Source organism: Chanodichthys erythropterus, chromosome 21 (genome assembly GCF_024489055.1).
Source record: "Chanodichthys erythropterus isolate Z2021 chromosome 21, ASM2448905v1, whole genome shotgun sequence".
In the NCBI taxonomy this organism is placed as follows: domain Eukaryota; kingdom Metazoa; phylum Chordata; class Actinopteri; order Cypriniformes; family Xenocyprididae; genus Chanodichthys; species Chanodichthys erythropterus.
The window spans coordinates 19556263-19582066 of record NC_090241.1 but is presented as its reverse complement, the minus strand read 5'-3'; the positions used below and the strand labels follow the sequence as shown (position 1 = coordinate 19582066).

General features: G+C 38.5%; 2 protein-coding genes across 2 annotated transcripts in view; one reads left to right on the top strand and one right to left on the bottom strand.

The window, feature by feature from the left end:
• The window catches only part of pex5la (peroxisomal biogenesis factor 5-like a), a 54773-nt gene extending 42777 nt beyond the window's left edge, over positions 1-11996 (top strand). The window contains exons 12-15 of the mRNA XM_067373403.1: positions 1705-1870; positions 2465-2622; positions 11692-11889; positions 11978-11996. Coding sequence (XP_067229504.1) covers positions 1705-1870; positions 2465-2622; positions 11692-11889; positions 11978-11996 — 541 coding nt within the window. The remainder of the gene's footprint in view (positions 1-1704; positions 1871-2464; positions 2623-11691; positions 11890-11977) is intronic.
• A 3645-nt stretch (positions 11997-15641) lies between these two features.
• Positions 15642-25804, bottom strand: part of usp13 (ubiquitin specific peptidase 13) — a 29382-nt gene continuing 19219 nt past the window's right edge. The window contains exons 16-21 of the mRNA XM_067373224.1: positions 25752-25778; positions 25415-25558; positions 22501-22667; positions 18869-19061; positions 18668-18752; positions 15642-17550 (exon numbers count right to left, since the gene is read on the bottom strand). Coding sequence (XP_067229325.1) covers positions 17454-17550; positions 18668-18752; positions 18869-19061; positions 22501-22667; positions 25415-25558; positions 25752-25778 — 713 coding nt within the window. The 3' untranslated portion in view covers positions 15642-17453. The remainder of the gene's footprint in view (positions 17551-18667; positions 18753-18868; positions 19062-22500; positions 22668-25414; positions 25559-25751; positions 25779-25804) is intronic.

The window sequence follows — 25804 nt, the reverse complement described above, 5'->3', positions numbered from 1 at the left end:
TTGGATACTTAACTTACACTTAATGTATGAATTTCAATACTGTAGAAACAAAATGTTAACAAACAAGTGGTTTCAAATGAATTATTTCAGAACTAACTTAAAGTTTTAGCCATGTTTGCTGTTACATCTAACCAACAGGTCACTTTAGTGAATGTATGAATGAATGTTGTATGAATGTATGTTGTTGTTGTTACGATAAACAACCATTCCTCAACCCCTTCCCTCAACTCCAGTTCTACTTATTCTCCTTACATATATAATTGTTTCTTAATTATATTATTATTATTATTATTATTATTTAATAATTTGCATGGTTTTTATACCAACCCACAGACTGTAAAAAAAGATGGACGACGCACGTTCACTCTCTTCCATTGTAGTAAGTGAAGCCGCCAGTGTGCCAATATGGCACTGAGTCTCGAGTCTGCGCATAGTGAACTTGGAGCCCAAGTCTGCGCAGTAGTGAGCACGAAGAGATATCAAGGTTCCGCCCGCAGAATCGGTTAATACTGCTGAACAACTCATTATGTCGGTGTGAAATAAACAGTGGTACTTCAGTGACTACTTCACTTAGAGAGGCTGTCAATCTCAGCTGTCAATCATTACGTCAAAACCCGCATTTTTATTGCATCAAATAACTAACTAAAAACAAATATATTTAAAGAATGAACACTAGGGCTGGGCGATATATCGAATGCTTTTGTCACGCGCATTTCGTCAGTAAAGCCGGTTCCCTGATTGCCGTTAAATCGCCATCACCTGCCTTCAAATGGAGCGGCATTTAATAGACAGAGCCGTAGTTCACTGATAAGCCACGCAATATCTAAATATATATAAATTGTTATGCGTTATTTTTATATATTGTATTGTTATATAAATGTTGTTTTATATGGTAACACCTTAGTATGGGAAACACATATTAACTATTAACTATGACTTTTTTCTGAATAAACTCCTAATTTACTGCTTATTAATAGTTAGTAAAGTAGTTGTTATTGTGGTTAAGTTCAGGTATTGGGTAGGATTAAGGGATATAGAATACGGTCATGCGGAATATGGCATTAATATGTGCTTTATAAGTACTAATAAACAACTAATAAGCAACTAGTTAAAAGTGATAATTGTTCCCCAGACTGAAGTGTTACCATATATATATATATATATATATATATATATATATATATATATATATATATATATATATATATATATATACAGTATTTCCTGTATGTTTTTTAATTACTATTATTATTTTTAAAAAAAATGTCTTGTTTGTATACCAACCCCTTCCCCCAACTCCACCCCATTAAATTTAACATTTAACTCTAAAACATTAAACAAGCTGGAAAATAACTGAATAAATACATCAAATAATTAGTCTAATTTTTTTATGTCCTACAAATCCTAAAACTTCTACTGTCTCCACTGGTCATGTATTTTAGCAATTTCCTGTGCCTAATTTTTATATGATTAAACTTACAGGGTTATAGCTTTCCCCAACATGTAGTGCTCCAAACACTAAATGGAAAGTTCTTGGAACCAACACTTTAAATCTCTCTAGAGAGTCCCTTTCCCTTTTCTTAGCTATTAAATGACACATTTTGATGATGTTGCTGGTAGGGACGTCCCTGAAGGGCAATGCCTCTGGGTCTCTCATCACTTTCTCTCTCTCTCTCTATCTTTTTATGTCTTCTGCCGTTCCAGCCCCCTGCTGCCAGAGGTGAAGGATCTGTACCTGGACGCTGCCCAGCAGAACTCGGACACTATCGACCCAGACCTGCAGACAGGGTTGGGAGTGCTGTATAACCTCAGCTCCGAGTTCAACAAAGCGGTGGAAGCCTTCAACGCTGCGCTGTCAGTGCGGCCGGAGGTAAGTCACTGTTCAGTGTACTCGACTTACAAACTGGGGCTAAATCATACAGAACCCTAAAGGCAGAGGGCAAAGGAGATAGGGAGAAAGTCACAGGGGCTTACAAAGTGCCTCCAAAATCTTTGAAACAGTTCATTTGAAACTTGAGGGGAGCTTTACCATTCATGAGCGCTGACTCCAGAACCCTGTGGGTCACCTTGTCGACGATTGATGCTTGCTAAGCCAAATTCTGTCCCCCTGTGTAGACTGCATTTACACTCAATCGAAAATCCTCCCCATCTGCTTGACTTGGTAATGTCTGCTTGCCTGCTGGGGGGCTCAGAGCGTGAATACGATGAAAGATAATGGCAATGTGGAAGTGAAACTCTGATACCAGGCTCCTTTTGACTTCTTTGTACAACTGTTTTAGACCGTGTCACAGTACTTAAAGGTCAAATTCATATTTTTATCCCTAAAAGAAAGAGAGCACATCATCACTTAATGGTATTAAACATGGTCGCATGTAACCGCATAATCTTTCAAAAGCAGAGTGATAATTATTTTGATCCATGACACTGAGCCAGAGGGGATTTTTTTTGCCGTTGGTGTGTACAGGACTACCTGCTGTGGAATCGGCTGGGGGCGACGCTGGCTAATGGAGATCGCAGCGAGGAGGCTGTGGAGGCCTACACCAGGGCCCTGGAGCTCCAGCCCGGCTTCATCCGCTCACGTTACAATCTTGGCATCAGCTGCATTAATATGGGTGCTCACAGGTTTGTGACAGAGTTGTCCTTAAAATTATGTAAAACTTCTTCCCAAACTTTTTGGATAAATACTTTTGATCCTGGGTTTATGCCTGAATAAATGCAGCATAATAAAGAAACATTTATTCCTTGATTTATGGATGTTTCTTGAACTACTGGTACTTTTGTGTCCCAGGGGTTGATTTTTTTTTAAGAGTTTTTTTTTTTGTTGCTGTTTGTTTGAAATGAGGGTCATATATACTGTTAAGGAAAATGTTGCCTTTGTGGAAACTGCCTTTGTAATTTATTTGTGCTACTTTTCAGATGCCCTTATGTGTAGATTTTATTATTATACCCTTGGATCTTTAAAATATGAAACTCCATTATATAAACATTATTAATTATGTTTTATGTATTATTATATAAAACATATCTATTACATTTATTGAATGCAAGCAAATATATGATCATCTAAAGTAGGATTAAAAATTGAGGTAAAAGTAATTTTATGTTTATTGTGTGAAAGTAATTTTTATAAATTTTTACACATTATGGCTGTTTTTATATGGAAGTAAATCAGTGGCAAAACACGAGAGGTTGCTGATTTGAATGTAAGAACTTGTCGTATTAATATTTGTATTTGTAAACTAAAATTTACACTCACAGCCCTGATGTGAAAAGCTGAATGTTTCGATTTGCACACGCAGACAACAATCAACACACCTGTGTTACGAAGTTGTAGTTGCAGATTAATAGTTACAAATGTGTAAAATGGCATTCACATAGACAAAATGACAGACACAAATGTTTACTTTACTTCAGTTTCGCTGTACAGCTTCAAATCGGCGCTTACAACCTCTCAGATCTGGCAGTACAAGTTCAATTCCTGGCGCTTTGACTTTTGCTACTTTTTTTGCGATATTCCTGTAGCAAAACTGACTTGAGCACTTGAAAGCAGACGTGAGAGAGCAGAACGGGGGTGGGTAGGGGGGTGAAGCCGTTTTATTGGTCGATGCCTGACCAATGAACAACGCCATCCAGTGCGACTTGGCATGCGGAATAATTGGCATGAGACAATATTTTCATTAAAATCATTAGTTTTAACAGGTTTTTATATTACAGTAAAAGAGTAAAGTTTTAGACCACCAAAACAGCGCGATCTGCTCTATGTAGTGCCATTGCATACAAAAACGTCCAGTTTCATTGGCTGACTCCAACCAATAAACGACTTTACTACTCTTTTACTGTAATATAAAACTCAGTTAAAACTGATGATATTTCAATGATATTTTAATTTTAATGAAAACAGGGATTTTACCCCCCCGAAGCCTCACATTGTTTCCAGTCATGTGAATGCTTCACTTTGCCTGTCAGAATGTTTGAACCCAGACCACTACTATATGAAAGTTCAAGTCCATTTACTAAACATTTTAAATATATAAGCCTGTAGCCTATATTACATCATTATATGTTCTGTCATATAGGCTACAATAAACACCAAACAGCACAATTTACTTGCATCAAACAACTCAGTAGGCTATGTATTATTAGTAATTATTATAATTATTCTTTTTGTTGATCCATTTCATTTACTGCCAAACTTTAAGATGTGAATTATATTATTGAAATAAACACATTTAGGGTTTTCATTTGTGTTTAATGGATAAAACAACGGAGCTGCGATCTCAGGTTTATGGCTGCTGTAAATTTTACCTGCCACAAGATGGCACTGTTTTCGACACTTTTGATGCTTTAAAACATTTCCTGAAATTTATTTCGATTTATTTTCACCCATATCCCCCACGCCCACCATACACACGTTTGACTTTACAACACACAAACGCACACCTTTATTTATTCTCATTCTCTCTTGCTCTCTTAATATGTAATGAGTTTATGCAGATAGATTTTAATAATTTAAATTTAACATTTTTAAAATTTTTACATTTTGTAAAAAAAATTAATTAAATAAAAATAGCGCCCTCTCATGGTATACGAACAGTGAGTACAAATCGAAACATTCAGCTTTTCACATCAGGGCTGTGAGTGTAAATTTCAGTTTACAAATACAAATATTACTACAACAAGTTCTCACATTCAAATCAGCAACCTCTCGTATTTTGCTACTGATTTACTTCCATATTTTTCAGTCAGCATTTTTGCCATGACTTTCTGTTTTATGTTTAGTAGATGAAAATTTTTTTTTTTTTTAAAAAAGGAGGAAAATAAAAAAAAAAAGGTAAAAATGACTTGGTGACCAATGACTTGTGTGTAAGATACACTATATTGCCAAAAGTTTTGGGACTCCTGCCTTTACGTGCACATGAACTTTAATGACATCCCATTCTTAATCCGTAGGGTTTAATATGGAGTTGGCCCACCCTTTGCAGCTATAATAGCTTCAACTTTTCTGGGAAGGCTTTCCACAAGGTTTAGGAGTGTGTTTATGGGAATTTTTGACCATTCTTCTAGAAGCGCATTTGTGAGGTCAGGCAGTGATGTTGGTGAGAAGGCCTGGCTCACAGTCTCCGCTCTAATTCATCCCAAAGGTGTTCTCTCGGGTTGAGGTCAGGGCAGTCAAGTTTCTCCACACCAAACTCGCTCATCAATGTATTTATGGACCTTGCTTTGTGCACTGGTGCGCAGTCATGTTGGAACAGGAAGGGGCATCCCCAAACTGTTCCCGCAAAGTTGGGATCATGAAATTGTCCAAAATGTCTTGGGTATGCTGAAGCATTAAGAGTTCTTTTCACTGTAACTAAGGGGCCAAGCCCAACCCCTGAAAAACAACCCCACACCACAATCCCCCCTCCACCAAACTTTAAACTTGGCACAATGCAGTCAGGCAAGTACCGTTCTCCTGGCAACCGCCAAACCCAGACTCCTCCATCGGATTGATTCGCCACTCAAGAGTCCAGTGTCGGCATGCTTTACACCACTGCATCCGACGCTTTGCATTACACTTGGTGATGTAAGGTTTGGATGCAGCTGCTCGGCCATGAAAACCCATTCCATGAAGCTCACTATGCACTGTTCTTGAGCTAATCTGAAGTCCACATGAAGTTTAGAGGTCTGCAGCTATTGACTCTGAAGAAACTGCAGAAACTGTGACTTCTGCGCACTGTGTGCCTCAGCATGCGCTGACCCCGCTCTGTGATTTTACATGGACTACCACTTCGTGGCTGAGTTGCTGTTGTTCCCAATTGCTTCCACTTTGTTATGATATCACTAACAGTTGACCGTGGAATATTTAGTAGTGAGGAAATTTCACGAATGGATTTATTGCACAGGTGGCAACCTATCACGGTTTCAGACTTGAACTCACTGAGCTCCTGAGAGCGATCCATTCTTAAAATGTTTGTAGAAGTGCCTAGGTGCTTGATTTTATACACCTGTGGCCATGGAAATGACTGGAACACCTGAATTCAACGATTTGGAGGGGTGTCCCAGTACTTTTGGAAATATAGTGTATATGTCAAATTATGTGAAAATATTTCATTTTGTGTATTTAGAATACTAAAAATTTTTAAGATATTAAATTAGCCTTAGCAAGACAAAAGAGTTGGCCATTTTATTGCAAAAATTTCAACACTGTCCTTTCCTCCACAGAATCCTATTAAACACAATGTATAATTTGAGAAAACACTATAGTGGAAATGTTCATATTAACTTTACAAAAATGACAGAATTCTCCTTTGATGCATGTTTGTCCATGTACAAATTAAATAAACTAGTGAACTAGTCAGAAAACGTCTCAGGTTACAGATGTAACCCTGGTTCCCTGAGTAGGGAACGAGACGCTGCGTGGTAACGCATTGGGAACCTTCTGCGTGATGTCGTCACTGAAGCACTCATGTATCTAACCAATCGCGTAGCGAGACGTCAGAGACGGGTGACGTCACGGACCAGGAAACTATAAAGCATACCCGGATGCAGAGCACGCTAGCTTCTGGATAAGTCTGAGACAAATGCTCGCAAGTATGCAGGGGGTACGGCAAGAGACGCAGCGTCTCGTTCCCTACTCAGGGAACCAGGGTTACATCTGTAACCTGAGACGTTCCCTTTCGTGGGAACAGTCGACCCTGCGTGGTAACGCATTGGGAACGCTATCCCAACTGTGCCGTAGCGGCAAATACTTGCCAGGTTATCTTGGCAGAACTGATGACCCCGGAGTGGAGCCGACATCAAGGTTATAAAACCTTACAAACGTGTGCTGACATGACCAGCCAGCCGCGTCACAAATGTCACCGATGGAGACACCTGACATTAAGGCTTTTGATGCCGCCATACCCCGCGTAGAATGGGCACGGACATTCAGAGGAGAAGGCTGTCCGGCCGCATCATATGCAAGTGTGATGGCCTCGACCACCCACTTGCTCATCCTCTGCTTAGATGCAGGGCCCCCTTTCTTAGGGGACCCATAACAGACAAAAAGCTGATCAGTCTTACGCCACAGGGCAGCTCTGTGGACGTAAGTATCCAAGGCCCTCACAGGGCAGAGCAGATTTAGTTTTTCCTGATCCAAAGATTTAAAGGGAGGAGGGCAGAAAGCCTGGAGCACAATGGGACCTGGAACGTGGGTAGGGACCTTAGGGACATAGCCCGGTCTAGGGTGCAGGAATGCTTTCACCATTCCTGGTGCAAATTCAATGTATGAGGGAGCAATTGACAGTGCTTGTAAATCTCCTATCCTTTTCAGAGAAGTGATAGCAAGTAGAAAAATAGTCTTTAGAGTGAGGAACCTCTCAGGAACCTCCTCTATTGGTTCAAAGGGCGCCTCGGCCAACCCTTGTAAAACCACGGCCAGGTCCCAGGCCGGAACCCTTGTGCGCACTGGAGGCCTCAACCTCAGTGTGCCACGGAGGAAGCGAGTGACCAGGGGGTCTCGACCCACCGAAAGGCCACCTACAAGGGGAATATGAAAGGCAGATATAGCCACAACGTAAACCTTTAATGTTGAAGGGGATAGGCCCTCCGAGAACTTTTCTTGGAGAAATGTAAGCACGTGGCTAATAGAGGCGTGGACAGGGTCCACATTAATACGTCTGCACCAGGCAGAGAACAGATTCCACTTGTATAAATAAAGCTTCCTCGTGGCGGGAGCTCTGGAGTTTAATATGGTCTCCACAACCTTGGCTGGGAGACCAGTATCTACGAACCTGGCCCCCTCAGAGGCCAGGCCCATAGTTTCCATAAGTCTGGGCGGGGGTGTATTATCCGGCCGCCCGCTTGTGACAGGAGGTCCTGTCTGAGGGGAAACTCCATTGGGGAGCCGTCTAGTAGGGACACTAGGTCCGAGAACCATATTCTGGTTGGCCAAAAGGGAGCCACCAATATTAGGCTGACCCCCTCCCGGCGTACTTTCTCCAGAACTCCCGGGAGCAAGGCGATCGGGGGAAATGCATACAGACGCCGCCTCGGCCACGTCTGTACCATGGCATCCAGCCCCAGAGGTGCTGGATGGGTGAGGGAGTACCAGAGTGGACACTGGGTTGACTCTCCCGAAGCAAATAGGTCGACTTCCGCTCGACCAAAATTTTTCCATAGGAGATCCACCACATCTGGGTGAAGTCTCCACTCCCCGGGCCTCGGGCCCTGCCTCGACAGGGCGTCTGCTCCCATATTTTGGCGCCCTGGGATGTAAGCTGCTCCACAGGAGGATCTGACGGGCCAAGTAATAAAGTTGGCGAGACCGCAAACCCCCCTGATGATTTATATAGGCGACCACAGCAGTGTTGTCCGTGCGGACCAACACATGATGGCCTCTCAGATCTGGGAGAAAGTGTTTTAATGCCTGAAACACCGCCATCATCTCCAGCCGATTTATGTGCCAGGAGAGCTGATGGACCTCCCATGAGCCCTGAGCTGGACGGCCACTCATGATCGCCCCCCAGCCCGTGAGGGAAGCATCTGTCGTAAGCATTACGCGACGACCAGAAGTCCCCAGCACGGGTCCCTGGGACAGAAACCAGGGATCTTTCCACATGACCAGAGCACGAAGGCATCGTCGTGAGACTTTGATCATGCGAAAAGGATTTCCCCTCGGGGAGAATCCCCTGGTCCTGAGCCACCACTGTAAGGGTCTCATGTGCAGGAGGCCAAAAGGTATCACGTTGGACGCAGCTGCCATCAGACCCAACAGCCTCTGGAACTGTTTTACAGTGAGTGACTGGCCTAACTTCACCCCTTTCATAGCCATAAGAATGGCACTCACAGATAATCTGTTTGAGTGTAAGCATCTTGAACTTGAGCTTCTGGATTGAGCGATTTAACACGCGTAAATCTATGATAGGACGTAGTCCTCCATCCTTCTTTGGAACAATGAAGTAACGGCTGTAGAAGCCTGACAGCTTGCTGGGAGGAGGGACCCTTTCTATAGCTCCCATTTGCAAGAGTGTCATAACCTCTTGTTCCATCACCAGAGACTGCTCGGGGGTCACCACTGTGGGAAGGACCCCATTGAATATGGGCGGGCGAGACCCGAACTGTATTCTGTAACCCTTTTCTATCATGAGCAGCACCCAATTTGATATATTTGGAAGTAGTTTCCACTCTGCCAAAAAATCTACTAAGGGAACCAGTCTCTCGAGACTGGTCTCTGGTGTTTTTTGAGCACTTGGCTCGGTGATCTGACACGGCGCACCGGCAGACAACCGAATCAAGTGGCCGGCCCTCCTCGAAGGACCGGCGGGGACCGCCGTGCCCTGACACACACTGGGTGGCAGGGTTGACGGACTGTCCCCCTGAGGGTGCCGAAGGGGAGCGGGGATTAGATGTATTTTTTCCCGGCTTCCTCTGGAGGGGACCACCCTCATTGGGTACTGACCCACAGATGTCAGGACCGCTTTGAAACCTTCCTGGCGATGATAACGGCCCGCAGGTCCGTTTTACCCTTGGAAGGCTTCTTGTGAGCGGACCGACCCGGTCCCCAAGCTGTTTGTGGGGGAGCTCGAGTGGCCACGCTCACTTTCTGTTGCGCTCTGTGGTGCGCTGAGGAGCTCGTGGACGGCCGAGGCTGCTCCCGCTCAGCAGCCTCGGGGGGAATAGAGCGGCGGGGGATGAACCTCTGGAACGCCGCTGATTGTTTTTTTGCCTCCTGGAACCTCTCGACGACTGTATTTACAGCGTCGCCGAAGAGGCCCGCAGGGGACAGCGGCGCGTCCATAAGGGCAGCTTTGTCTCGCTCCCTTATGTCCGAGAGGTTCAGCCACAAATGTCTCTCCGTAGCCACCAAGGCTGCCATAGACCGGCCGATTTCTTTGGCCGTCTCTTTGGTGGCACGGAGAGCGAGATCAGTTGCCATCCTGATCTCTTGAATACAATCATAAGTGGCCTCCCCGCTCTCATCAATCTCCCCCAGCAGGTCTGCTTGATATGCTTGAAGCAGCGACATGGTGTGTAGACATGCCGCCGCCTGACCTGCTGCCGTGTATGCTTTGCCCACCAAGCTTGATGTTGTTCTTAAGGGCTTGGTGGGCAACGTCGGGGCTTTTAGTGACGATGCCGACTCGGGCGAGAGATAGCCCGCAAGCGTCTCTTCAACCCGGGGCATCGCCGCATAACCGTGCCGTTTCAACCCCACTATATTGCTATATACAGACGTTTGGGGGCTGAATACGCGGTGCTGCACGGGCCTTTTCCACGACCTCGACACCTCGGTGTGGAGGTCCGTGAAAAACGGCAAACCCCGACGCTGGGGTAGCGACCGAGCGGGCAGAAAGCGCTCATCTAGCTTACTTTTTGGTTTCGGTTCTGCCCGCTCTGCTGGCCAATCAATCTTTAACTTGGCCACAGCCCTGGTCACTACCTCCAGGAGCTCCTCATATGCTGGGGAAGAGGATGGCGGGTCCTCTTCCCCAGTCTCGACGCTCACCACATCAACCTCCTCGGAGGAAGAGAGGTGAAGCGCCGGTGTCTCTCTCCGGGGAGAAGAAACCGCAACGCGTGCTTCCGCCGCCTGAGAAGAGACACTGGGGCTGGCGGGTAAAGGGCGAGATAAGGCTGGGCCCGTCTCAACCCCCTCCGCCAGCTCCATCTGCGAACCCCACGACAGTAGCCGGCGCTGCGCCTCAGCAGCAGCAGGACCCGACCCGCGGGGAACGCTCGCCGAGGCACCCTCCTCGAAGAGTGCTCGGCGAGATCTCAACACTCTGAGGGTTAGTCTCTCGCAATGCACGCAGACAGCTCCCTCGAGAGCTGCCTGGGCATGCTCAACCCCCAGACAAAAAACGCACATATCATGTGTGTCCCCGTCAGGAATGTATCTGGGGCAGGGATGCACATACTTCCTGAAACGTTTTTCCTCCGCCATTATAATTGTCTTATTTATATATATATATATATATATATATATATATATATATATATGTGTGTGTTTGTGCAACTCTTGTCCTCAGACGAAGAGATATTGTAATGATACGGGACAAACAACACCAAATAAGACAGACAAGATAACATAGAGCGCTTTGTTGAAGACACAGAAGCTAGCGTGCTCTGCATCCGGGTATGCTTTATAGTTTCCTGGTCCGTGACGTCACCCGTCTCTGACGTCTCGCTACGCGATTGGTTAGATACATGAGTGCTTCAGTGACGACATCACGCAGAAGGTTCCCAATGCGTTACCACGCAGCGTCAACTGTTCCCACGAAAGGGAAATTAATATATATGTTCTGAATAGTCAGTCACAACCCAGGTGAAAAACAGTACATTTCAATAATGTACTTAAAGTGCTCTATTTTTGGGCACTCATTTTGTACTTAATATACAAAAAATTCTTCTTTAGTACTTATTAAGATCATCGTAAGAACATCTAAGTGAGCTCAACTGTGCTATTTTGAGACACCATGACATGTGAACTAAAATGTGCTTTTAATACACTATCTCTGTATTTAAAAAATGTATTTAGATACTACTTATAGTACATTTGAACCCATAGTGTACTGCAAGTGGTAACTAAATATATATTTTTAAATACAGAGATAGTATATTAAAAGCACATTTTAGTTCACATCATGGTGTCTCAAAATAGCACAGTTGAGGGCCAAAATTACCCGTAATTGTAGAAATGCACCATTTTGCAACCTTTTTTTTCTCTTGCAGGGAGGCAGCCAGTAATTTCCTGACGGCTCTTGGTATGCAGAGGAAGAGCAGGAGTCGGCAGCTTTCGCACCAGGTCATGTCTGGAAACATCTGGGCGGCCCTTCGGATAGCACTGTCCATGCTGGACCAGCCAGAGCTTTTTCAAGCTGCTAACATAGGAGACCTGGACTTGCTCATGAAAGCCTTTAACCTGGATATGTGAGCGAGAATACCCTTTAACCATGGCAAATATCCAAAGTACTTAATGGGAAGAACTTTGTCAGAAAGCAACATTTTTTTCTCGCAGAGCACCTTTACATTCCTGAGAACTGAGTGCAGGATGATACCATTTTAATAGATTTGCACATCAGTTTACGATTATCCTAAAGAGCACAATGCCAGGCGAAGATTGTACAAGTATGCCTTAGAGAAAATATCAGCTAGACCTGCAATGTAACAGTGGGAATCGGAGGAGAACTTAATTCCACAACTGATCAGAGGAACGCAGACTTTAAATGTGCAAGAAGAACAATGACTTGATTAGAAATGTACTGTACTGCGTAGACTTTATGTATTGGTTCACTTGCACTCTTTATTTGAGATGGTGGGGTTATTATTGATTTTGGTGGCACTTAGTTCAACCCTGGACATTCCTCACCTGATCTCTGCTGCATCATCCCCTTTATTTCCTGGAGCTTGCAGACCAGATTAAGAAGCCTTACTTTATCGTGCATGTAAAATAAATAATTAAGATGTTATCGGTATGATATCAGATAAAAGCCATTCCTTGCCATACAATGACCTCTTGATATAACTGAGGAGAAGTCTATGTTCCATCAAGGTCTTTTTGTGAAACACCCCACATCTTTGAAATGTTATTGGACATAGCATTATTTTTTACAAAATTCGATGCAGGGAATTCTGATATACTGCCCCCTTTTGCCACAATTATCAGCCTAGATTTATCAGGAAAACAAGTGTCTCTGTTTTTGAAAAAAGCTGCCCAATATCTAAGCCAAACAATTTGTGATTTTTCACAGTTTTATACCCTAAAACTGACGTTATTATTACTCATATTATTAAGGTTTATCTCCAGCTTGCATGACTTTCCATTTTGCTCAACCATTTTTTATTAAGGTTTATCTCCAGCTTGCATGACTTTCCATTTTGCTCAACACGCAAGTGCTTAATATTGAATATGTGCTTCAAGAAAAGTCAGTACATAGGTGAATGATTTTAAAATGCTATGCAAAACCTATAGATTTTTTTTTCTTCATGCAGCCCGGAAGCAGAAGAAAATCCTATAGCATTTTTTTACATGCTTTGTCACTTTTAGGGCTTTTCACACTGTGCTTAAGGGACTAGTTCACTTTGAAATGAAAATTAGCCCAAGCTTTACTTACCCTCAAGCCGACTTCCGTATTGAAGTTACGAAGAAAGTGTAAACTGGCATCATGTCAGTTACACTTTTTCCGTAAGTTGAATAAGGAAAGCGTTTCGTAGCATAACGTAGCGTAAGCTTTGTGAACTGCAAGAGTTTTACACTTTTGCGTACATTAAATACGGAAGGTGGCTCGTGAGGAAGCTATTTATTTTACTTCATAACTTGTTAAATATGGATTTTTTTTTGTTACACAAATGCATCGCTTCTATTCAGAAGGCATTTAATAACCCCCCGGAACCGTGTGGAGCACATATTTACGATGGATGGATGTGGATGAAAGCACTATCTTCAGCTCATACTCATCAATCCCTATCACTGCCATTATAAAGCTCTGATGCGTCAGGATATTTATTAATATTTCCATGATTTTGTTCATCAGAAAGAAGAAAGTCATACATACCTAGGATGGCTTGAGTGTGAGTAAAGCTTAGGCTAATTTTCATTTCAAAGTGAACTAATCCTTTAACCTTGGGTTATCGTCATTCTAAACACCGCTTTTAACCCCAGATAAAGGAATGTTTCATACTTGCAATTTTGAAGCAGAGTTAGCACCGCTTTATACCCGGGGTTAGAAACCCTGACCGGAGCAGGGTTAGCACCGCTTTCGCGAATGTTACAGCTAGACGCTTAGCAACAGACAGCAATGGTGTACTCACATTTGCCTGCTTTGGACAGTCACGGAAACGCTGCGCATTGTATATAAACAGTACATTCAGCATTTTAGAAGAAAAATGTCAAATGCTGACCGTGAACACGACAATTTGAGTGAAGAACAGACCGTTTCATTCACCTTTATAGTCCGATATGCCCCACTCGGCAATACGAGGATGCACAATGCTAGAGCAAGCCAATGTAAACAGGTCGCGTGCTGCGTTTATCCAATCATTGACACTGCAAATATGCAAATAAGAACGTTAATCCAGGGTTTAGGAAAGTACAATGTGAAACGTCAGTTAATGAATACCCAGGATTTATTGTTAACCCCGGGTAAACAGTGTGAAACTTGAGGCAAGAAAACCCAGGGCTCTGTTTACCCGGGGTTTAGAATGACGCAGGGTTAACTATTTCGAGTGTGAAAAGCCCTTTGTGTTGTAATAAGATGTAAATTGGTATAGTAGGGAGAAGATCTGGTAGTCAATGGTCTATTTTACTTTAAATGTTTTGTTTCTTATTTTAAAAGTTTCCCTGATCCAGCTGAGCTTATTTGTAGCATCATATATTTTCATTATCCCCACACAAAGTGGAAGAATTTATTTATTAAATAATATGTATCAATGAACAAGCATGCAAAGCCATTCAAGCACCCATTATCAAGTGTTATTGTTATTATATTTATTTAATTACTGCACTCTGTATTTGTTTTATTATTCTGTATCCGAAACTATTTGAAAAGTCCTGTAAATGCTCATCGATACAGTTAGAACAGACTTGTGCTTTGTAGCCGAATGTTACAGTAGATACTGTAGATTCTCTAATGCCTGAGGCCAAACCTCCTCTTTTCTAGAACTTTATACAATCTCAGGTGTGATTGTCTAGATGAATTCATGCTCCAGAAATACTCCTGATGTATGATCGCATGCCGAATATACTTATTTTTGAATGCTGTAGATTTATTTATATGCATGAACTTGACATGCCTATTTTAATCTATACCCTTCATTTCTATGACTTATTTATCACTGTAATCACAAAATTTTGCATTTAACAATATATATATATATTGATCTGAAGAATACGGCATATTAACCGTAAAATACCTAGAAATAACAAGGAGGTTTTTTTCAATGCCGTGGGTAAAATCTCAACAAGACGTTCTTTATAGTCACTTATATTACTATTGCAATAGCCAGATTTACTAAAGCCTTTAGAATTAGAGGCTCAAATACATTATGCATCATTCAGAGCTGTGTTTCTGAATTTTGTACGTGCAAACTTTCTTAAATGTTTGCCAAAGGCTTTAATAACTCTGGTCCAATATTTAAAAGATAGATGCATACACAAAAGTTATCTTTTAAAATAAAACATTGTAATAGAGTTTGTATGCCTGGTTGTTGCTCGTTGGTTGTATGCCTGGTTGTTGTCGATCAAAAATCATTGCCATGAGTCCATTTAGCTGTTAAGGGACTCACAAACAAATGGTTCCATGGATAAAATCTCCTCTTTCAATACTGGCATCGCCAAATATGAAAATGATACAGATAAACAATTGTGGATTTTATTGAACAATCCAAACATTGATCCACAAGTATGTTTGAACAGATTTTCAAATGAGGATTCCCACATTTGCCATGACTGTGTGTTTATATATATGGATCAGAAAATCCATTAAAAAAAACCTTATAACAAACAAGTGGGCAAGTTTGTATAGTAGCTACAGAATTGGCACACCATTTTTGCAAAAAAAAAAAAAAAGTTCAACAATAAAAACATACCACTTAACCTTCAGTTCCATGAAAAACAGAACTCGCTAAAAATCAATAATATATTGCAAAATGTCAACTGACTAACTTTGGAGTTTTAGTGCACATTCTGAAAAAAAAAAAAAAAAAAAAAAATCAAGGCATGTTTAATAAAGGTGAGGTAAAAGCATCCACTTTCACACCCAATATAAAGACAAAAAAGAGCAGAAAGAAAAGAGAAAGAGAAACAGGAGGAACTGGATATGAATATTCATTCATTGTTAGAAAGAGAGGAAGAGAAAGAGTGAGAGAACCTCAGATGGATACGCCAAAGGAAGACACATGCACAACACGAGGTAAATGGACAAAGACACGGACCTCCCAAGTAACGGGTAGTGCACATTAGAAAGAAACATGACAGGGTACAATCTTCAACAAAATGTGCAACATCAGCTGAAATAAATTGAGATGAACAGGCCCCACCTCAGCCTGAGCGAGATCACGTCGTAAAACAATGAATATTAAACTTTAATTCAGCGCTAACCTTCAGACTGAAGTTCACGGCGTAATAAAACACTTTAATACCAAGAACGAATACGGGTTTTGTTTGGTAATGACATGCTTCTTCGGCAAATAAATGAAATGTCCAAGATTTGAAGGTAATGGAGGTGGAGCCATGTTTGTCAGATATGTTGTAAAGCTTAAGAGCTTGTGATTTGGTAACACTGAGCACCGATACATACATGTATCTGAGATCATTCTATGAATAATACTGCATATAATTCTGCTCTATGCAGTATGTCATCACATATTGCTTAGGTATGGGATAAAAATAGTTTTACATTCTGACTGGAAATAAATGAAACGAAACAACTTCAAATGCATTCCAGTCTTTAAACTGCTAAAGATACGATCAAAGTAAAGCACTTGAACATTGCATGAATATGATATTGGTGCACTTTCTGGTCAGATATCACAGACTGACTGAAAGCTATCATGGACTTAAAGTTGAATGTAATGATATTGTACAAACAAAATATTTTTAAAGCCATGCCAATAAATGAGGCTCAATGTTCTTGAATATATATATATATATATAAAAAGGTCTACTTCTGCCTGAAGGTATAGAAACTGGACAAACTTTTGTAGTTGGGGAGAATAAACCTGAAATATAGATTCCATTATAAAAAACAAAAATTTTTTTTTAAAAATCAGTCGATGATGCCACAAATATGGATCAATCCAAATGCTAGAACATAAATCTAGCACACATCTATCAGCGATAGATACCAGCGATACCTACCAAACAAGGACCACAGTCCAACATTTCAATTAACTTTTTTCCTCTATGGGCATGATTCAAAAACAAATGTTTTTGTGTAATAACATTACATTATAGATCGATTGCAGATTCATCAAAATCCACTTAACATGATCTCTATTTGAAATCTACTCTGACAGATTTTTTGTTGTTGTTGAACAACTAGGTAACCCAAAGAACATGAACTGAACTGAAGTGAGTACATTCTGAGATGGCAGTAATAACATTTGTAAATGCAGGCACGTGTTATGTTTTCAAAAGAAGTACGCCTTGAAAATACTGGCACAGGAGCTTAAAGTATTCAAAGAGAAACATAACAAATAATTTGAGAATATATTAGGAAAATAATCTGCATACGTAAAATTGCACACATCCCACTGTACCTTTAAAGCAGACACAAGACGAACGAATAAACAAAACTCAGACAGACGACACACACACTCGTTTCCCCGCTCGACCGTTCCTGTGGTATTAGTGTCTGTGTGGGTCTTGGCAGGGACTGAGAGGTTCTCTCTCCGTCTCACAGATGTAAATGCTTCCCTAGTTTCCAGCAGTGTCAGTGGTGCCCCACACACCTCTCTGGCCAAATGGCTGTGCATAAGGTTGTGAAGGTCCAGATCTAGCAGCTTGACAGGCGCCGGTAAAAGTACATGTAGCCCAAGTCTTTAGGGGGTCTCTCTGACAAACAAACTTTGTGGTCATTGTAAATCAGCCATCTAGAGAAGTGGGGAAAAAAAATTGAGTTTTACACACACACACATACATCTATTACATTTATTTTTTATTTCTTTCATTTTAAATATTTTTTTTTCTAATAAGCCCATTTTAAAATTCTAATGATAAAATTAAAAAAAAAACATCAAAAATTTATCATTTTTAACTCATTCTTTATTTTTTTCCTAATTATATTTTTTAAAATAATTTTATATATATTATAAATATAAACATTTTTCCAAACAATTAAATTGTATCATTTATTTAATTTTACATTACAATATATATATTTTTATTTATCCATTTATAAATGATAAAAATTATTTATTTTAAACATTTATACTTGTTTATAAACGTAATTATAATTGGTTAAATTATTTATAATTTTATTTATACATACATTTATAAATGATAAAATATTTATTTTAAACATTTATACTTGTTTATAAATGTAATTAAAATAAATAATTTAACCAATTATAATTACGTTTATAAACAAGTATAAATGTTTAAAATAAATATTTTATCATTTATAAATGTATAAATAAAATTATAAATAATTTAACCAATTATAATTACATTTATAAACAAGTATAAGTGTTTAAAATAAATAATTTAACCAATTATAAACACTTATACTTGTTTATAAATGTAATTATAATTGGTTGTATTATTTATTTTAAACATTTAATCTTGTTTATAAATGTAATTATAATTGGTTAAATTATTTATAATTTTATTTAAACATTTATAAATGATAAAATATTTATTTTAAACATTTATTCTTGTTTATGAATGTAATTATAATTGGTTAAAATATTTATGAATTTATTTATAAAAATTAATTAAAACATTTTAAATTAATGTGTAAAAAGTTTTACTTTAAAATGCGTTTTCCTTATATTTATTAAAATAGGTTTTATTTTCTTTATCATTTTAACACATTTACAGGTTTCAATTTTTCAATTTTTACATGTATAATCATTCAACTATACATCATTGTTTGTTCTTTACAGGCACAAAACAATTGTTTTTTAGATGTTCTCGGCAATCGGTCTGATTGTAACATCCACAAAATGAAAATGTGCAAATAAATAACACACATTATAATCAGCATACCTGCCCTCTTTTTTGATATGACACACATAATGACCAGACATTGTGGATGTTCCCATGTGACTGATGAAGGCAAACAGTTCATAACCTTTGAGAAAGAAAAAAAATGAAATGAATGAATGAAATATCAAACCAGCAATGTGTGTACTCCTTAGTATGTGTTGACCCTCTGTTTGTTGAATTTAATAGTCAGTGGGCACTTACGCCCTGGTCCGTCTCTGACGCGGGGGCTGGACAGGTCCTGATCTGGAGAGAGCGAGGAGTCGCTGTGGGCATTGGCGTTTGAGAAGCTGTTATCGTTCGGCTCTGTGTCTGCTGTGTCTGACATAGCCTCAGTCTCTTCCTCACAGTCTGGGTGTGTGAATATCCAGTCAAGAGCTCGCTCCAAGTTGTTGTTCTATATAGTCAGACAAGGAGTAGAAGAAAGACAAAATTTCACTTAACGATACTGTAATACATTTTTACTGCTGCCTTCAGGCTAAAAGACAAAATACTTTCATCACTTGAGTGGAGGAGCTCTTAATAAACATGGACCACTTTTTTAGGTTACTAACAGCCTAACTGGACAAAAAACATGGCAAGCTTTAATTTCACAAGAAAACACTGAACATCGAAAATTATATCCTCAGGCAAAGAGCCATTTTTAAACTGCTCAGACCAGTCGAAAGTCCTTGATTTAACTGAGGTCATTCTAGCGTGGTCAAAAGACTCATTTAGGCATAGGCACTAATCTGAAATAGCGCCATGATTCACTGCAAATGCCAGCAGTGGAAGCAAATGTGCCCTGACGCCCTCATCTTTTCCTGGACAAATGTGAACGACGTAGGTTGAAGATGTCCACTTGTTACTGCGCTATTATTGGATGTTTGAGAGGCTATTTTTAAACACACGTACACACACATGCACAGATACGAAAAACACCACCACACTGACTCAAACACAAAGCCAAAAAGAAATATTCAAGAAGAAGCAGGTCCTGCTATGAAGCAATAATGTTAAACATATAACATTATAAACATCAAAAATTCTGAAAAAAAAAAAAAAATTATATTATATTATATTATATTATATTATATTATATTATATTATATTAATTATATTATATTAATTATATTATATTATATTATATTATATTATATTATATTATATTATATTATATTATATTATATTATATTATATTATATTATATTATATACACACAGTACAGTCCAAAAGTTTGGAACCACTAAGATTTTTAATGTTTTTAAAAGAAGTTTTGTCTGCTCACCAAGGCTACATTTATTTAATTAAAAATACAGTAAAAAAACAGTAATATTGTGAAATATTATTACAATTTAAAATAACTGTGTACTATTTAAATATATTTGACAAAGTAATTTATTCCTGTGAAGCAAAGCTGAATTTTCAGCATCGTTACTCCAGTCTTCAGTGTCACATGATCCTTCAGAAATCATTCTGATATGCTGATCTGCTGCTCAATAAACATTTATGAATATTTTCAATGTTGAAAACAGTTGTGTACTTTTTTTTTTTCAGGATTCCTTGATGAATAGAAAGTTCAAAAGAACAGCATTTATCTGAAATACAAAGCTTCTGTAGCATTATACACAATTCAGCAAGGATGCATTAAATCAATCAAAAGTGGCAGTAAAGACATTTATAATGTTACAAAAGATTAGATTTCAGATAAACACTGTTCTTTTGAATTTTCTATTCATCAAATAATCCTGAAAAAAAATATTGTACACAAATATTTTGTACAATTGTACACATTAAATGTTTCTTGAGCAGCCGATCAGCATATTAGAATGATTTCTGAAGGATCATGTGACACTGAAGACTGGAGTAATGATGCTGAAAATTCAGCTTTGCATCACAGGAATAAATTACTTTGTGAAATATATTCAAAAAGAAAACAGTTATTTTAAATTGTAATAATATTTCACAATATTACTGTTTTTACTGTATTTTTAATTAAATAAATGTAGCCTTGGTGAGCAGACGAAACTTCTTTTAAAAACATTAAAAATCTTAGTGGTTCCAAACTTTTGGACTGTACTGTAATATATATATATATATATATATATATATATATATATATATACACACACATGTATATAGATTTGATGAATAGAAAATTCAAAGGAAAATCATTCATTTGAAAAATAATGTTTTTGTAATATTACACATTTCTTTAGTCACTTTTAATTAATGTAATCCATCCTTGTTGAATAAAACTATCAATTTCTTTTAAATAAAAAAATCTTACTGACTCAAAACTTTTGAATGGTACTGTATATATACATTTAGTTACCAAGCTAATTTGTACTAAATAACAGCATGATCTCTGAAGAACTTCAAACCAATAAAAATCACAATTCCTTAAAAAAAAAAAAAAAAAAAAAAAGGAAAAGTATGAACTTTCAAACATACAGTACATTAAGACAATGTGAAGGTTAGCCAAGTAACCAAACAGTTCAACAGAAGAGATCAGCTTCTCCGATCTCACATGCTTGGTTGAAGAGCAGCGAGTGACAAAACGGATTCTGACATGCTGAAACATGTTGCGTCTGTGGAACATGACGGAGCATGATAATTATATTCCTGCCAAAGAATCACATCTAAAATTTGCAGCTAGGAACAGTTCAAATCAGTAACATCCAATATACAGTGGCCCTAAAAGGTACATGGACACTTTTGTACACTTAAAGGGTTAGTTCACCCAAAAATGAAAATTATGTCATTAATGACTCACCCTCATTTCGTTCCAAACCCGTAAGACCTCCGTTCATCTTCGGAAAACAGTTTAAGATATTTTAGATTTAGTCCGAGAGCTTTCTGTCCCTCCATTGAAAATGTATGTACGGAAGACTGTCCATGTCCAGAAAGGTAATAAAAACATCATCAAAGTAGTCCATGTGACATCAGTGGGTTAGTTAGAAGTTTTTGAAGCATCGAAAATACATTTTGGTTCAAAAATAACAAAAACTACGACTTTATTCATTATTGTATTCTCTACCGGAATCCTTTCCATTGAATTGATTCCATTGAATCCTTTCATCTGTCGGCATTGGTAATGCAGTGGTTGTTTTTGCTGAATAAAGTCGTAGTTTTTGTTATTTTTGGACCAAAATGTATTTTCGATGCTTCAAAATGTGACGGATGTCCTAATCGCCAAAAACAACCATGGCGACGTAAAAGTGCATTACCAATGCCGACAGATGAAAGGATTCAATGGAATCAATTCAATGGAGAGGATTCTGGAAGAGAATACAATGCTGAATAAAGTCATAGTTTTTGTTATTTTTGGACCAAAATGTATTTTCAATGCTTCAAAAACTTCTACCCACTGATGTCACATGGACTACTTTGATGATGTTTTTATTACCTTTCTGGACATGGACAGTATACCGTACATACATTTTCAATGGAGGGACAGAAAACTCTCGGACTAAATCTAAAATATCTTAAACTGTGTTCCGAAGATGAACAGAGGTCTTACGGGTTTGGAACGAAATGAGGGTGAGTCATTAATGACTTAATTTTCATTTTTGGGTGAACTAACCCTTTAAATGCATGAATTTCATCTGCAAACAAATGACATTAGAACTTTTATCAGAACTAACTTGAGCTATTTCTGAAATTACATTTAACCAGCTGGTCTCAAGGTAATTTTTTAGTAGATGGATGTATATGGAAAGTTCACACATATGTTCTAGCAGAGTAACCACAGGCGTAGTTTATCATAATGACATTCATACATTTAAGTTTGACCTAGGTATCCAAATTCTTTTTATGGGCAACTGTCTATGAAGCAGATGAGGCAGGACACTCACTGTGGCTTTGAGAGCCTTGATTGTGTGATGTCTGGGGAAGCCCATGGAGGTGAGGATGGAGATGCTCTCTTCTGGAGGCTGGTTGTCCAGAGCACTGGTAGTAGGGAGGCTGGGGCTGAGCAGGTCTGGTTCCATGTAAGAGGGAATTGCCAGAGGCTCGGCAAAATCTGCAGTTAGTTAGTTTCACAAGAGACGTAAGAGACAGTAATAGTAATAACAGTAAATTATATGCAACTAACCCTAAGCCAAACTTAACACTGACCCTATAGTAAGTACAGTACATGCTGTTAATTAATATTACTCAGTACTTAAATATATAATTACACCGTAACAAGGACACCTTACAATAAAGTGTAAACCAAGTCTTTTATCACACATATACTACATATCACAACACAGACAATGCAGATAGTAGATGTAACACCAAGTATTATGTAGTCCTTTAAATTCAAAGTATCTCAAGAAGAATTTCAGATTCAGTCTAGACTACAGATTTATTCACCAAGTGTGCAGAGAGGATGAAAATATCACACTCACTGCCCTATTGAGATTACACAGATAAACCGGAAATTCAAATGAACACGAGCCATGTAATCCATTCCCTGTAGTCTGCAACTAATCCTTTAATGTTCAAGATCAAATGCTGTGCTCACACACACAAACACACTGTATGACAGCACCATGTTTGGCCACTAGCAACTACAAACTGACCTGCCTCAGCCCTATATGAACAAACATTCTAATTAAGTATTAAAGGCACTCCTGTGTGCCATGCCTAACAATGGACTTTAGCCATGATATTTAATCACAACCTCCAGTTCCTTAATGTTTCTATAAAAACTGCTGCCACTGCACATAATTATGGAAATAATGGAGAAAATAAGTATAGAAATTAAACATAAATGTAATTATTACATATTAATTAACATATTTATTATGAATTAAATATGAATTATACCATTTTTATTCAAATTAGAAGTTATTGTACCATGCAGATATCTAAACAAAAGGGAAATGCATCTCTGAAGTTTCGGTTTTAGATTAGAAAATTTAAATCTAATCTTTATATTATCCATTTTATAATAACATCTAAAATATCTATTTTTATAATTATAAACAGTAAAATTGTAATATTGGGTGAAATTTACTTTTTAAATATATTTTACATTATAATGTAATTATAATTATAGATAGACTGAAAGTATCAATTTTATTATAAAATCAGGCAGAGCAGATTTCTGACTAAATGTTTGATTTAAAAAAAAAAAAAAAAAGATTTTTGCTTTCTTTAGACTAGCCATATATCACCTCCACAGTACAGAAGAACTAATGTAAGACTAAAAAAAATGGTATGAAGCTATGTGTAACACACTCTATATTAATAACCACTGTCAGTGGCGACTATATAGGAACAGGCCCAGCTGTAGCTGTGGAGCCGACGTAAGCCACACGAGTCCAGGAGATGTGAAGCTAATGGTGTTTGGACCACTAGAGACTCTGTTTGTGTGTAGAGAGTCTGATTGTGATCTCAGGTGGCTGCTTAACTGGGGCAAGAAAGTGAGGAGAACAGAATTCCCAGCTCACAGGTGACGCTGAAGTGTGAGGACTGTGTTTATTAGCCAGAAGCACCGTGATAAACAAGGGTGCCTAGCAAGAGACTTGAAATACAACCTTGTGTAAACTTCTTGTGTAAATCTACTCAGCTAGAACATTCTTAGACCAATAATATAAAGCAGCTTAGATCTAAATTGCATTTGGATTAATTCCTTTGGCATGAATCTTTCCCTATCAATAAAACTACGCAACTCTTTACGTCACATGGCATGCTCCGAACATGAAATATTCCCCTGTGGCTGGAACCCAGATAATGAGCCTCACAAAGCACATGCAGCTTATTTATCCTGAATGCAGCATAGACAGCAGTTAAAATGGTCAGTTCTGAAAAAAATACAATTAACTATATATTCCTTTCGTACATAGTTGGGATAGCAAAATAGGAGAATAATTTTCTCCTCCCTTATAAAAGTTTAATAACCTATCTTTTGTTGGTGACGTTCAAGGCTGTACGTCACATTAAACTCTACACTGTTGTAATGCAAATTCATCTTGGTAGAAACCAGACTAATTTGGCAGATGCTTCACATAGCCATGGATATCACCCAGACTACACTATATACAAGAGAGAGAGTTTGTTTTTTTCTGACCACAATGTGTTTTGCAAATTATTGATTTCAACAATGGAATTCATAAGACATTTAGAAACCAAATACTCAATTACAATATTGTATTGTAAATTGGCCTAGTATCTGGTCCACATGTTTGTTGTTGAATTTGAAAATAACTTTTGGATCATAAACAATTTCAATACTAAATTAATTCCCAGTTTGATTTCCAATGAGGCCTAAAGCAAAACCAGTTGAGAATCACCTTAGTAAATATTGTTGTGAAACTGTGCTGGAGTTCTTTAAAAGAATGTCAACTGGATGACTCATATGAAAAAGACTGTAAGTTCATTTGAGTTAAATGTCTACAATGTTCCTTTCGAAGCAGCATGTAATTAGGTGACACTGTCTTCTGCTCAATTAGACTTTTTCCCACACTTCAGTTCCAACAAAATGGCTACAACCTTTTAGCCAATGGAGCTAAAATGGCAGACACGTCAGTGTTTTCCCCATGATTACAAGACTATGTGACCAGGCCATTAGAACAAATAAGATCTCATACTTTTAATACTGTCTCAGCTGCAAGTTTTAGACGATAACAAATATACATAATTTGTTATTTGCATATGGAACATTTTGTAGTTTTACATAATTATTATTATTTTAAATGCTTTTATATGGAATAAGCAAAGGACACAAAGGATATGCCTTTGTTCAAAATGTGTCGGTTCAGTCAAGATACGAGGTCCTACCTGGCTCTTCCATGTGCGCTATTATCCAGTTAAAGGCCATCTCTGCCCCCATATTCCCAGTGTAGTACACTGCCTTCCGACAGGCTTCCAGAGGGAAACCCATCTCTGCCAGTTGCATCACGGATGATTCATCTATTTCTGGAGCTGAGGAACAGGTAAAGAAAATGGTTGCTTCAAATCAACATCCCACAACTAACAATAGATATACAGATTATATTTGAGGCTAATTAAAGCAGTTCATAAAAACTTTTAATACTTTAATAAATATAAAATATTTTTGTAGTGCATGTGTACAGTTATAAATGTATGGAATATTTACAATCAAAGTGGTACTTACATTCCAAAGAGTTGTTTGTTGAACTGTCTGAATGCGAAAACAAGACTTAGTTA